This window comes from Anolis sagrei, chromosome 1 (assembly GCF_037176765.1).
Source record: "Anolis sagrei isolate rAnoSag1 chromosome 1, rAnoSag1.mat, whole genome shotgun sequence".
NCBI lineage: Eukaryota > Metazoa > Chordata > Lepidosauria > Squamata > Dactyloidae > Anolis > Anolis sagrei.
In genome coordinates, this window is record NC_090021.1 from 194623654 (window position 1) to 194639589 (window position 15936).

The 15936-nt window shown below is 39.5% G+C and overlaps 1 protein-coding gene across 6 annotated transcripts in view; it reads right to left on the minus strand.

Annotated features, from left to right (window-relative positions):
- Positions 1-15936, minus strand: part of MYO3B (myosin IIIB) — a 310362-nt gene that overhangs the window by 246619 nt on the left and 47807 nt on the right. For all 6 annotated transcript variants that reach the window (XM_067471635.1, XM_060778850.2, XM_067471630.1 and 3 more), the window contains 5 exons: positions 11817-12000; positions 9840-9974; positions 4363-4467; positions 3979-4078; positions 578-654 (listed from right to left, as the gene is read on the minus strand). In XM_067471635.1, coding sequence (XP_067327736.1) covers positions 578-654; positions 3979-4078; positions 4363-4467; positions 9840-9974; positions 11817-12000 — 601 coding nt within the window. The remainder of the gene's footprint in view (positions 1-577; positions 655-3978; positions 4079-4362; positions 4468-9839; positions 9975-11816; positions 12001-15936) is intronic.

Sequence of the window (15936 nt, forward strand, 5' to 3'; positions counted from 1 at the left end):
ATCCTCCAAACTAATGTATGACCACTATTTACATGACTAAATAAAATACTAATTGCATTAAGAAAACAAACATTCTACGTTTTTAGTTTGTTTTCGTTATCTTATAAAATATCAGTTAATTGGGTTCTTGTAGGTTTTTTGGGCTATATGACCATGTTCTAGAAGCATTCTCTCCTGATGTTTCGCCTGCATCTATGGCAAGCATCTTCAATATCAGTTAATTATTAGATAAAATAATTCAACAGCTGAAAATTACTAGCATTCCACAAAATTTTGCCTATACCAGCTACACTGAATTATCAGTGCTATAGACAAAAAAACCTATTCACTACTTCTATTTTCTAGAGATAGAATGGATGTCAAGCACATTCACTGGCAAATTCATATTCTCCAAGGATGTGGGTTCACTTTCTTTTCCGGTGTTTGACATGTAACATCAGTCACTCTAAATGAGACCTGAAATTAGCTGTCTACTATCTTATAGTTAGAGAATTCAGAGAAGACATTTCTTGAAATCTCAATAATTGTTTTTAACAGAAGTCATAACAAACCATAGTAGCCCAATTATAAAGCTCACCTCAGGTGCCATCCAAAACGGAGTTCCCACTGATGTATTTCTCCTCAGCCTGGTGCTGGTGAGCTGTGCAGAAACACCTATAATAATAAATATATTACAAATATTGACCTAATAGCATTCTTGTATTCCTTTCGGTAAAGTCCCTAAGGAATATTCCATGTTAGTAGTTGTGCCTGGCCTATGATATTTTGTTGCCGAAGGTGAAGGTGAAGATAGTGTCCTCTTCCATTTCCTGAATGAGAGCCTTGTCACTGGATCTTAGTCCAGCACTTGGAAAGGAACAATAACTCAAAGAGTAAGACACTTGGTTTACAAAGAGTAAGAAACTTGGTTTTCATCAGTTTCCTGATCACTGCAGCCTTGCAGTGAGTCACCTTTCAATGGGCCCTTCTCCAAACAAGGGGGATATAGGTCTGTGGACCTATATCCTCCTAGGACTTGAGCATCCATGGATTTTGGTGTCTATGTGGTCCTGGATCAAACCTTAGTGGATACAAAGGGTCCACTGTTAATGACATTCAACTTCAAAACACAAACTAAACAAAATAAGAAAGTGTGCATTCTAAGAATATTTACTGTGGTTCTATTTCATTTTTGTAGCTCACACACAACTCTGGAATTGTCTGCAAGCATCATTTGGGAGGGCCCTGAGGCCCTTTCTATACTGTCCTTATATCCCAGGATGTGATCCCAGTTTATCTGGTTTGATCTGGATTATATGAGTCTCCACTGCCAGATAATCTGGGTTAAGAAAATAATCTGGAATCAGATCCTGGGATACAGGGCAGTGCAGAAGGGACCTGAGTCAAGAGTGTTGTTGTTGTTGTGAGGTGGATACTGCATTTTTCTTCTGTTTTAACATTTTGCTTGAAAAGTTAACATATTTCTTTGTATCAGACTCATGACAAACTTGTGCTAGATAAGATTTTGCAAATGATATATGAAAAGACAGAAATTTCAGCCACACACATAAACAGAACACCGACCCTCCATATTTTGGTTCTTTTTATCCATCTCTTGTCAAGATGCAGTATAGCTAATTGCTCACTAAAACGGCTTCCTGTCCTTCCTTGGTTTTGGATTTTATGTTCCACCAGGAAAGCACAACATAGTAGTTATGTATAAAATATTGGCAAATCCTACTCAACCAATATTGTTCTCTAACCTCCTCCTGCCGACATGCTCTTTTCTTTTGGCAGTGATAGGCTTTTGTCTGCAGCTCTTAGTCTAGTGCTAATTATTGTCCTGGGAAGACAGTGTCAGATGAAAAGTGATTTCCAGCCCCTTCTATTTGATGCCAAAGAGGTTGCAAAAAGAAGCTGTTGCTTTAGGCGAGGTGTTTGTACAATTGGTGTTTCAAATTGAATGTTTCATCTAGTCATCAGTAATGAAGTTTCCTCTCTCGCAGGCCATAAAGAGGCATCTGGTCTCATGTTCATTGGACAAATAATCACCGAGCTTCCCCACTACCACTACCATACATTTCCTTTTTAAAAAATACATAAAATAAAGCTAGTCTTAAAGTACCAGGGAATTAGCAGTAATGCACCGTTAAATTTGTTTTTATACAAAGCAATTTATTATATTTTGAGGAGTCAGTTGCTCACTTGGAGGATTATTTTTAATAAGCCACACTGATTGAAAGTGCGTATTTTATGGATTATGATGATACTGTTCACTTTACTATTCAGTTCTACCAACCCTCCTGGATCAGTCCTCTGCAGGCATTGCTCACTGAATCCAGCAAAGATGATTCACACGTAACTCTAAATAGGATTGCTACTTTCTTTGTGTCATATCCTCAGTCCAAATGTTATGGTATGTTTCTTTAAATTATTATTACTTGACCTCATTAAGAAGCCAACAAATGAATCCAGAAATGATGCCTATCGCAAAGCACACTGTTGCCATCTCCCTTTTATCCTTTTATGGCAGCTTCTCATTTCAGTCACATTCATATCTAACCACTGTAATTGCAAATTAAATGGATCTGTTAGCTTTTGGACCCAGAGGACCACTTTGCCTTCTGTTGAGAGGGAATAAATGTGCTGGAGGCAAGTCACAGCCATTTGAGAAAGAAGGATGTGTTCTTTTCATATGTGAAAGATAATATTTAAAATCTAGATTAGAGAGGCAGCCAACCCAACTTTCACTATAATGCAAAAGCATTCTCAAGATAATTTCTGTGAACAGGTGCTCTGACGCTATGGATGCATGCCTGGGAGAGCAGAAAAGCATATATGAAGGATTCTTGGGCCTGGGATTTTACTGTTCAAACTAATTAGTTCCATGTATTGTCGAAGGCTTTCATGGCTGGAATCACTAGGTTCTTGTGGGTTTTTTCGGGCTATAGAGCCATGTTCTAGAGGCATTTCTCCTGACGTCAGGAGAAATGCCTCTAGAACATGGCTCTATAGCCCGAAAAAACCCACAAGAACCTAATTAGTTGCAGTTACATACCAAGGCTCCTTTCCTCAAATGGTTAATTATTGGTTTAGCTGCAATGTCTAGGAAGAAACAGTAGTTTCTCATGCTTTTTTGGGAAAGTAATTAAAATAGTTACTTTTTAGTTTCTTTTTTTAAATGATTACTACAAGCTGCTAGCCCAGATATGGGCAAACTTTCCGGGGTGAGAACAGTTGGCAAGGGGGGCACAGGGGGTGGTTGGCATGATAGTGGTTGGTACCTGAAGTCCTCCTCTCAGCTTGGGGAGGCTGTGGGCTGCCATGTTCTCAGGCTGAGAGTAGGAGGAGACAGGCTGCTGTTGAGAATTCACAGCTCCCCTAGCCTTATGTTAAAAGGAGGACAAGGCAAACGGCAGCTGAGAGTGCTTCGGAGCACTCTCAGCCGCCATGTCCCTTCTAGGGGTCATCCTCCCAGTATAAGGATAGGGCCGCTCGCCCCATCTTTATGCCGGGAGAAGGGCCTGGGAAAGGGACATGGCGGCCGAGAGAGATACAGAGGGCTCCCAGCCACTGTGTGCATTCCTCCCTGTCCTTTTAGCATAAGGTCATGGCGGCCTGCTGCATCCTTATGCCCAGAGAACAGGGAAATGAGGAGGGACTGGACATAAGTGCCCAGAGGGCCACGTTTGGCCCACGGGCCTTAGTTTGCCCATGCCTCCTGTCTGGCTGTTTTGTACCTTTCCTTGAACCATGAAAAGAGGTGGACAGCAAATAAAATGTATTGTGATGGTGCTATCTGCCTTGTCATCACTTCACAAAACAGAAAAACATAAATAGGTGACAAGACAGCTTGCAATTCATGGGGAACATTAAAAATTGCATGTTGTTTAGCCTTTGTATATCAAAAGCTCTTTGCTCCTTCATGCTATCAAAATAAGTATCAAGGGCTTTACAGCAAAGGGAGGGAGAGAGGAAGGGAAAGTAAGTTATTATTACCAAAGTCAACAAGCTTCACTCCTCCTTCTGTTGTCAGGAGTATGTTGTTCCCTTTGACATCACGATGGATGATTCGGTTGTTGTGCAAATGCTGTAGACCCTGAGTGTCAACAAGGAGACGAAAAGGGAGAGAAAAGAGAACCATGGTCCATATTAAAACATAATTCTCCTAATGTTAGTAAGGCTAATCAAAATAACCTGCACCTACACTATAGAAACATCTGCCCACTGCATTGCATCCTCAAAACAGCATACGCACATTTCTTGTTGCTTCAACAGCCTGCATTTTACTGTCAGCAACACCATCACTTATAAATGGAAATATGTATTCAGTGAGTGAATTACACCCTCCGTTGCCATTAGAAGCTTGATGAACATCCTTACCAAGAGAGCACCATATAAGATGTATGAGATGATAGCTTCATCCAAGCGTTGGCCACACTTCAGTAGTCCTTTGACAAGATCTGTGACAGAGCCTCCATTACACAGCTGTGAAAGGGGCAGGAGAGGGAAGCACAAAGCAAGAGAAGAACTCTGTTACTTGAGATAATCGCTCACCTTAGGAACCTCTGCAAGGATATACCAGGAGAAGCACACTAAATACAATTTCGTTTTACAGTACTTGTGTCCACAGTACTCACTTCCAAGCAGGAATAATCTGGACCCTTGTGAATATCAGAGGGTTCCCATGCAAAGTAGCATGCCACAGAGAAACAAGTGGCACACAGCATTTCTTTGCATAGAACAAATAGCATTTCTAACACTTTGGGGCATTCTAGGAGATGATATGGCTAAACATAATGTGTGTGTGTGTTCATCACATGCTCCGTTTTTCTTGGAAATAGCAACCTTCCAAGTCTTCACGATTTGTTTGTTCATGTATATACTTGCTAACCTATATTATAGGTATACATTGATTTGCCAGTCTGACTGTTCCTCTCTGGAGTGGGAGGAGCTACAGACATGTGATTGTACTGAGTATGTTCAGACTCAAGACTCCATTTTGTTATCAGTATGCTTTTGGACTTCAGTGTTAGCAGTTCACTTTAGACCTCAGTGGAGGTGGAAGCAGTATGCTTTTGGACTTCAAGAGAAGCAGATGTCTTTTGGACTTGTGCAGGAACAGTTTACTATATGTTTGCTTTGAGAAGAAATTAGTACAGTTATACAGTTTTGACTTCCATAAGATGTATACTGAAAGACTATGGACTATTGATTAAGAATATTGCTCTGTGTTCTCAGCACTGAGAAATTACATTCTATCTATAAATGTGCCTGTATGCTGAATTAATACAAGGTATTTATGAGTAGAAGACTTTGTCTCTGAGGGCATAATTTTAAATTAAGAGTTTTCAAGCAAGAGTATATGTTTTGGGCAACTGCAAATGCAATTTCAACTTACTCTGCTAGCGAAGTATATGTTTTTTGTGCAATGGCATGTCTTTGTCCCTGGCAGTTCAAAGACATGGTTTATCAGTTTAACAGCTGATTTACCTGCGTGCCATTACATGAATCCTTATAAACATCACTTTTTCAAAGGTTTGACTTCTACCAAGGTCATGCTTTTCCTTGACTAGTGGTTTTCAAAAGGTGGTCTCCAGGTGTTCATGGAGATTCACATTTGCCAAAAGGATATGACATCATTTTTCCTTTTCAAAAAGGTTATGAATGCTATTTTTCCAAAAAAAAAAATTAAAGTAGCATTTTACCTTTTTCATTGGCAAAAGTGGTGCCATAAAAGTGAAGTTGTTTCAGATTTTTGCTCCATCAATGTGTGTACTGGTAGAAGATATAAAATAGACTGCAGGCCTAGCTCTTTTATATATTCAGGCTTGATGGCCTATTCTACCAACAACTGAGAAGAAACATTCTGATCTAGAAAAGCACAGCTTCCTGCAAACATTTCTTCACTAATAATGTTCCAAAAGTTAGAACAAAAGACAAAAACAAATAAAATCAAAACCTTCCTAAATGAGTTTTCACCCACATCCTTGGTGCATCATGCTTGTATCTTTAGCTGCTACTATGCCATTTGCCCTTCTCTTTGGTCTTTTATTATATTTGCTAGCAGACCATCTGGGATATAACAACCCATAGTTTCAGAATGAACAGTACTGCTCTCTAAAGCTCCTGTGACAGGATGTTCACTACCAGATTCACAACAACGCAATTAAAACAAGGCATCAGCATCCCTCCCTCTAACAGTACACTTGGGTCATGCTGGCTGCTCACAGAATTGGAAACAAAACAGCAACACTCAGAACCGAGAGGGAGGTATCAGCATGCTCAGAAAATGACAACATTTACAAAATGGCATAATTTCCTATTCTGCCTACTACCCTCTGTCCTGAGCTCAAAGTAGCTACAATTTTAGGCCTCCGCAAGACTGTTTGAGACCCCAAACTGATACACTAAAAGATTCACTTTATTGTTGACAAATCTTGCTGCAGGTAGGATTCCATTTCTTCAGGAGATGGGTTATGGCAACTGCTTACAAGATAATCTCTAAACAACAAGGTTACTCAGCCTACTCCACGGCCAACACTCCAGATTCCCATGGCTGGATATCTTCAACCTGGTTTGCATCACCTGGTTTGCATCACCTCTTCAACCTGGGATGCATCACCTCCCCAGGGCAAAGCCAACAGAAAATGGATCCCCGGACTTATATGGGTCAGAACCAAAACAGTGTGAGCATGGCCTATCTTTCATCCAAGTTCAATGCTAAAGAGAAAATACCTAGCAGAGTCTGCTATACACAAATTCATCATTTAATGTTAGTGGGCTTTTTTTTACGATTAGTCATGATGCAAGTCAGTACACTAGCACCCTTTTGCTTGGTGACAGAAGTCATATACTCACTACAACCTAACTACTCAGAAAGCCAACTTTATTGTGTTCGTCATCCATTGAATAGTAAACATTAAAAAATGAGAGAAACAGGTGGAATACTTTGTTGGCAGTGAATGAACTACCCAGCATTGTTTTTTAAAATGGGGAATATATTGCAACATTTTCATCACAAAGTTCCATTTGTTTAGTTTGATTTCATCTCAAGTTATTAAACTGATTTACATCCAACAGCCTTGGTTATGAGCATGGCAATGTCCAGATTGAACCAGTAGCCATGCTGGATGGAGATTTTGGGAGTTGTGGTCCCTTCCGAAATTATTTTTTTCCAATCACATGACATATGCCATGATTCCTATGGACTACAGCAGTGGTTCTCAATCTGTGGGTTCCCAGATGTTTTGGCCTACAACTCCCAGAAATCTCAGCCAGTTTACCAGCTGTTAGGATTTCTGGGAGTTGAAGGCCAAAACATCTGGGGACCCACAGGTTGAGAACCACTGGATTAAAGGGTCCTGACAACATATTTCCTTGGTTGGTAGAAGAACTGCAGTGGTGGATGCACATCATAGGCATCACACAATGGCTGGAAAAGGAGGTCTCTGCATAATGGACCAGATGGAAAGGATGTGTCTGTGGCACTTGGTTTTGTATACAATTGAACACTCAGACAGGAACTTTAAATTACACTTCAGAAAATGCAGTTTATTCTAGGCAAGACCAACAGAGCAAAATTGGAAGTTGCCTTACATGGAATCAGAACTCTGATCCATATAGCCAGGTGGGATTTTATCTTTTCTAGTTGCACCTCCTTGTATCAGAGACTGAACCAGACACATTAGGCATGCAAATCAATTGCTTCACCACTTTTATGGCCCTTCCCAAATGATGCTAGACTGCATCCTCTATCAACCCTTGTTAACATAGGCAATGAGGAAAGATGCCGCCCTGAGTTGCCTTCGGGCTGATATGGGTGGGATAGAAATAGTGTAAATAAATAATAAATAAATAGTCCAACTCCATCTGGCAAACCATGAGTTGCCCACTCCAGGTTTAAGTAGTAAGACCTCAGTTTTGGATGACTCAAGTATTCAAAAGGATTATGAGTATGAAAAATATTGTTAATAATTTAAAAGCCTGCAGTTACTCTGAAGGGAAATGAGCACTTATTTAAAATTACTTTTAATAACTCCAAAAGTTAGCCACATCACAAAGAATATATGATTTCATCAAAGAAACAGTCATGAAAGCATCTGAGTCTTTTGTATGGAGTTTCTTTCATTGAATGTAAGTGTTATAAATAGCAACTGCTGCACATGGACAAAGTTGCTATGCAAATGCTGAAGTACTGGGTATTTCAGATAAGTTAATAATGCTAACATTTCAATCTTCTTATCCCTAGCTAGATGACTGCAATCCAGAGGAGAGCACAACAACCGAGTACTCTTCAAGGTCAAAGCAGATGTGAAACAGGAGACCCACAGGCAGCCTGTCTTCCAGATTGATTATTTGTGTTTTTTCAAAGGTCAAAGCAGGCCTAGGGCTAGCAGGGCAAGCATAGCCTGTAAAAACTGAAAGAAACTCATTGGATATATCTACATCAGTGGTTTTCAACCTGTGGGTCCCCAGATGTTTTGGCCTTCAACTCCCAGAAATCCTAACAGCTGGGATTTCTGGGAGTTATAAGCCAAAACACCTGGGGACCCACAGAATGAGAGCCACTGAATTCTACATGGACTCTTTATCCCAAAAGGCGGGGGCAAATCAGCTCCATAGTTTCTGCATGATGCACCAAACTGATTCAGGTTAGTGTGTGCCAAAGCTGTTTTACATGGCCTTGAACCATGTTAATAAAAGTTGCAGGCTGCTCTGAATTATCCCCAAGAATCCAGAGCCAACCACAACTTTGGGATTACAAAAACAGCTGGGCTGGTTACAAGAAGGTCATGGCCATCCCATGTTCCCCTGGACTGTCAGGATCCTTCCCATTTTCACAGTGACTTGGGGGCCTGGCTGGCAGTAAAAACTATTGTGGTACAGATTTGGAATTCGACACTCTGGATCAGCCCCAGGATAAAGTGTCTGTTAAGAACTGCCCATAGTCTCTTGTCCGTTTCAATTTGCTGTCATTTTAGTAGAATTATTTAGCATGGAGTGGCAGGGGAGGGGGGAGTCCGTTTGTTGCTGCTTGGTAAACAACTTGGAGAAGAAATCCTTAATTATCTATTGCAACTCATCCATATATTTACCAGTATGCAGCAATCTCTCTTCTGCCTGCCAACGTCCCTGGATGCCTTCCCAAAAGCTGCTATCTGCCCCACAAGGGAAATTATGCATAGGTCAAACAGGAGTTTTGAGTAGGAAGTTAGGAGTGAAGGAATAGTTCAGAAGAAAGGCACTTTCCCTAGCACCACTTCCCCACTAAGATCAGTGCTCCTTCCTTTCAATATCTTTCATGGTGTGAGATCCTCCATCACATCATCTGCACTACAACCTAAATTCACCCTCTTAGAAGATATCACCACTATCCCTCCCTCAATCTTTCAAATAGACCAAGTCTGCAGTTTAGTTTGGGATTTGTCCTCAGGTAAACTTCAGAGAGAGATAAAAAGCTGCAAGTTATATAGATGGCTTAGTGAAAAGCTTATCAAGAATTTCTGTGTTTTCATGCTTCTTCAGGGATGGGTACAAAGTCAAGGACCTACATCTACAGCTTTAACAATAATTGCCACAGCCTGTCCAGAAAATAATATCTCTAGAAACAGGATGTTATGTGATTAAATTGCCAAATCCACTGAAAGGATGGCATGAGACAAGAAGAAGCTGTGTGTTCAGGACAACTACTGGGAGTGCGTTCAGTTGTGACTTTCAAGCAATGGTCCCATTGACAGTATGCAATTGGATTGAGAGAAGTGGGGGGACATTTGATGGACCTCTCATACATATAGATTGCTCCCTGCTTTGAAATGCTGACATTGTTAATAAAAAGCCATTGACAGAAAGTGTCTTACCTCAAGCACAAGCCAGAGCTGTCCGCCCACATATTGATCTGCTTTATAAAACATTCCGTAAAATTTAACAACATTGGGATGGTTAGGAAGAAATTGTAAGATATTGTATTCGGCTTCAATTTCCTCGTCCACATCCTAAAATGGAGACACACAGATAACTGTATTTTCTAATATTACAACTTTATCATTGCAAGCTTCTGTGGGGAAAAATGCACTGAAGCCGTCAGATCAGGGAGTCTGATTCATTCAGAAGAAAATAAATATACTGTACAGCATAGCAAGTATCTTGTTTTCAGGAAGGCAGCTTAAATCTCGCTGAAGTCAAACTCTGTGTAGGATTGCGTGAGCTGCCTGAACATGGCAGAGAATGTTTTAATAATCTGGGATAACCTGTGGCATTTCATTACAGGCAGATGGTGAGCTGCACATGGCGTTTTATTGCAATATGAGAAGACCTGCAGATGCCAGCTATTGTTGAATAACTTCTTGTTCCCTTCTGATCACAAAGATACATTTCAATTTGTAAAAACAAATGATGTCTAATTTAATTTCTTGTACCAAATTACCAAATCCCAGCCAACAAGATCTTGCGTCTTTGCACAAGATGTAGGAATATTCAGTTTTCTGGCTACATACCAGCTTTATACAAGTAATTATGTGGCTATAAGTATTCAAGTAATTATGTGGCTATAAGTATTCATCTGAGGCTAAAGGTGTTTATTGCCCCCCGCCCCCAGAAATACATTAAAATGTTCATCGCGACCTTATTCTGTATTAGATTGAAATACATTATTTTCATTTGCATTTCCATAATATATACATTTTAATATATAACTAACAAAAGTGAACTTGCAGACATTTTAAATATTCACATTTTAGCTGGGTTCATTTATTTGCAGCCCCCAAGTTACAAACAAGGTAGGTTCTGTAGGTTTGTTCTTAAGTTAAGTTGGAACAGGTACATTTTTAAGTGTAACTCCAGCCATAACTTCCCCATAATGACTCTTTGAGGAGTGAATTTTCCTTCCGAGGAGTAGATGTCTCATCCCCTTTCTTAACTATGAGTTGTTTGTAAATCAGATGTTTGTAACTGAGGGACTGCCTGTACTGCAACCCCCCCCCCCCAAAAAAAAACAACACCTTGACATTTGCATTTCCATTATGATCACACAAAGATGCCTATACTATTTTGTTAATAGTTTCATAAACTATTAATTGAATACATTTTTTAAAAGATCTCTCTGAATGTGAATAAATCTCTTGGAGCCATTACAGTATTGAAACTGCTGCTTTGCTTTCCATAATAATAATGATAATAATAATAATAATAATAATAATGAAAAAAGTTTGGATTATTGATATCGCCATACCAGGTGACAATCGCATTGAGGAAAAACTCAGCCGTTATCAGGACCTCAAAATCGAACTGCAAAGGCTCTGGCATAAACCAGTACAAGTGGTCCCAGTGGTCATCGGCACACTGGGTGCCATGCTAAAAGATCTCAGCCAGCATTTGAAAACAATAAACATTGACAAAATCATGATCTATCAAATGCAAAAGGCCACCTTACTTGGATCTGCACACATCATTTGAAAATACATCACACAGTCCTAAATGCTTGAGGTTTTGTGTCAGAATAATCATCATCATCATCATCATCATCATCATCATCATCATCTGTATTTGTACCCCACCACCATCTATCCAAAGGGACTCAGGATGAGTCACAGAAGCACTCCAAGTGCTACATTCAGACAACAATAGATAAGTATAAATACAATGACATAAGTACAATCAAAAGCGCATAAGAATCCAACTGATAAAATTATAAAAGTATAAAATTATAAAATTCCTAAAACACAGTAGAACCTGCATTGTGTTCAATGTATATTTTCATGTTGTCCAGTTCCTAAAGACCAGCTTTAAACATGCAAAGACCAAATGAGTTTTTTTTAAAAAGCTTTGTCTTTACTTACACTGATAGGATCTAAAATCTTCACTGCCGCAAGGCTCCCATCCTTCTTATTTGTCACTTTATAGACTTTACCGTATGTTCCTTTTCCAATGGTCTCAATTATTTCCCAAGTATCTGAGGGATCAGGTAAAGACTCCAGTCCAATCATATTCTGATTATACTGAAACAATCCATAGAGAGGCTTCCTATGGGAAAGGTAAGAAAACAGTTTACTTGGCAAGGCATAACCATCTCATCCCAGAAAGATATCTCAATGGCAGTACTGAAAGTTGTCAGAAATGAAAACTGTGTTAGCAGGTTATCACACTAATCACACAGCACAACCCCCCCAAAAAATGTGCCTTGGTTTTTAGGCATATTCCTGGGGTTATTCAGAAAATTGCATTGAATAGACTACATCTGCTCCTTATATATGGTTATCATGATTTTCTGTGACTGAACAGTTGGAGACTCTCTCTACCTCTGAGGATGCAGGCGAAACGTCAGGAGAGAATGCCTCTAGAACATGGCCATATAGCCCGAAAAAACCTACAACAACCCAGTTGGAGAGGGATAGGTGCGTTATGTTCTGTATCTCAAGAACTAGAGCTGATAGCGGGGAACTAGTGCCATTTTTGGATTAAGCAAGTCAGATATACCCAGAAATAGGTTTATATTGGAGGCACCAAGAATAAAATTTGAGAATTTGCTACCAAATCCAGTTCCAACACCAGCAGGAACGGTTCATATATTTTTCTGACAATGCAGCTCTAAGTACATAAAAGCTTTCCAGTACCTGCAGAGGATGCTAATTTGAAGACTCTCATGATGAACACAACATCCTGCAGAATGGTGTCTCTTCAAGCAAAGAACATCGACAGGCAGTCATGGGCACCAGTACCTGCATTTTTACATATTCAAACCTTATTCTTTGCTATCCCATTTTCCCCTTCCTACTCCAATGATTTGGCATAATATCAACATTCTGGGAGACTAGAAGGGGTTTCTCTCTCAGAGAGTTACCCAACTTCATAGGATTAAATAGTCTTTGCCTTTGCGTAGGTGGCCAAGGATCAAAAGAGGACAAAGCCATTGTACAAAGTCCCAGGTGTCTCTTTAAACTACAAGTTGGTTTCTTTTTCTTAATGTTATAAGTAGCATAATGCCACAAGCTCAGTTAGTAGGGATGTGAGAGTAGGCCTTCTCAGTGGCTTGCCTTTGGAACTGCCTTCCCAGGGAGGTCACAGTGGACCCCTCTTGCAGTCCTTCCGGTGGCAGGCTAAAACCCTTTTATTCAGACAGGCTTTTAAAATGGAAAGTTTTTTAAAAATAACAGATAAACCATTTTAATAGATTTTTTGTTTTTAAAATTTCTAAACTAATTCGTTTATTTATTTATTTACGGTCTTTCTATCCAGCCTTTCTCAACCCCAAAGGCCACTCAAGGCGGCTTACAAATTGTAACTTGTTAAATTTGATCTTCAATATTTATTTTTCTAAATTGTGAGGTACTTGGAATCTCTATTTTTGGGGGAAAGAGAAATATACACCACAACCACCATCACCATCATCATCATCATCATAGTTATTGATATTCTAAATACATCCTGTGAAGTCATAGCTGCTTCATTAGCTTCATACAATTTTGTCTTGGTTCCGTTGTACAGAATCCTGGGATGTGTAGCTTAAAGAAGCACTTGGAGTTCTACCCTACACAGCTCCACTCCACCTTCTCTCTCCAAACTAGACTTAATAATAATAATAATACTTTATTTGTACCCGCTACCATCTCCCAAGGGACTCGGTGCAGCTTACATGAGGCCAAACCCACAATACATCAAAACAAGCAATAACAATTACAATACGAAGCAAAATACAAATACTAATATGAAGCAATTAAAATAAATCTCATACACAAATAGCATAAACATTGAACAGTGGCAACAAAACGTATTTTAAAACTATGGCTGGGCCAAATGTAATTAAGTTAAAAAATAATGCTGGGCATGAACAAGATAGAGGAGGTGGGGCGTTGGGGGAACATTCAAATCAGTATAAAGTGCTTTTGGGGGACATAATGTTAAGGGTTCATTATTCTGGGAAGGCAAACTGGAACAACCACGTCTTCAAGCTCCTCCTAAAGACTGTCAGAGTTGGGGCATGCCTGATATCCTTAGGAAGTGAGTTCCAGAGTCGAGGGGCCACCACCGAGAAGGCCCTCTCTCTCGTCCCCACCAATCATGCTTGCAATGCAGGTGGGAGGAAGAGATCGTGTGGGTTCGTACACAGAAATGTGGTCACGCAGGTAGGCAGGTAGACTTCTCAAGGAATTGCAGGTGCCTGCCTATATTATTAAATTAAACTGATAAAATTTTGAAAAACACCCATTTCAACGTACGCCCTAAGTTCCTCTCCACACCTCAACCAAAAGTAACTCACCCAAAATCATAGGATGAAGCCAAGACATTTATAGAGCTGTGATACCGATGTAACTGCATATACCCTCCAAAGAAAAGGAGCCCTGCCCCCAACAAGTAAACATACTTCTCGAACAAAATTAATGAATAATTTAAATTGCAACAAGCATGTAATACCATCAAATACTAAATATATTTAGCACTACAAAATGCTAAATGACAACATATCTCCAGTCCATTTATAATGTAATGCTATACACAATTACAGTAGCCAAGCATTCTCTCCAAGGCATTTTAAGGAGGCCTCCCACTTCTAGGTAAGGAAGAGCTATTACCTCCTGGAAGAGGAGAGGTGACTGGTAGTAGTTTTCAGGGAAAGAGGGTGTTCTTTTTGTTTGCAGGGCTCCTGCTTGCTTTCATGTCAGGGGGGTTTTCGTACTGTTATGGGCCTTACTGTTATGGGCTCCCAAAGGAGGGCCCTTACTGTTAGAGGCTCCCAAAGTACCAAAGGTACTGAAGGAAACGGAAGAAACAAATTCCACGCACAAGTCTAATAACTGCACAGTTCTGGTCCATAAAGCCCAATAGTGTAAAAAAAAAGATTCAAATGAAGGAATGTATATACTTTATAGATTCAGCCAAACATCATTTTCATTTGTGCCATCACCATGGGGTGCAACTGATAATAAATACCACTATGTTGTTTCTTTTTCAGAGTACTATTTTTCATTATTTTCTTCCCTCCCCTAGGAATGAATCACTGTGCAATTCTACACAATTAGAGAAACCCAGATTTGCTTGAGTCAATGATCGCATTCAAGTGTAACATTAAGCCAGAATTGAGCCCCAGAAGTCCTTTAAAAATGATTTCCAAGTGACACAAAAATGGGGCCACATTTTGCTTTTTGCAATAAATCATGATTTAGCACTCCAGAGACATAAGAATAGCAGGTTGTTGCATTTCATTTTTTTTAAAAACCAATTAAAATTACTCGTAATGGTCAGCCCCTTCAAGAGCATTGATAAAAACAGTGTGAAATGCTTTAAAAATACATGGCGGACACAAACATTATTTGAAAAACAACTTTTAGCATCAGGGTTGTAACAGTTGCAATGAATTATGAAACACAACTGATTTTTAATTAAGTAATTCCTAGCTATAAGACATGGAGTACATAGCCATAATATTTTTCTTTACGCTTTCCATGGATCCATGGAACTACATAGTTATGGTGCTATGATTCCACTTTAACTGCCATGGTTCTTACCAGTGGAATTCAGGGACTGTCAGTCTCATCCCATTGACTCAATGGGTCTACTCCATCTGGGACTAACAAATGGATTCAGATTGGGGTGTGAATGACATGGCTCTTCCACTGTTGTTGAGCTGCAGCTTCCAGCATTCTCACCATTGGCTCTCTTGGTTAGGAACACTGGGAGTTACAGTCCAACAATATCTGGAGTGTTGTACATTTCCCACCCTGATTTGTAGTTTCCAGATACTGGGGGTGATATTAGGAATTTCTACAAAATATTTTTCTTCTTTAATTAATGAGAAAAGCTTAACAAAACAAAAGATTTTAATTTATTTATGTCCTGCATTTGTACTAAGAAAAAAAGAGAACTTCAAGACAGCCTCACATTCATAATCATCCTAAATACTAACCTGACAGCAAAGCATCGTACATAAAATGAACATTAAAGATAAAGCAAATAAGATAATGC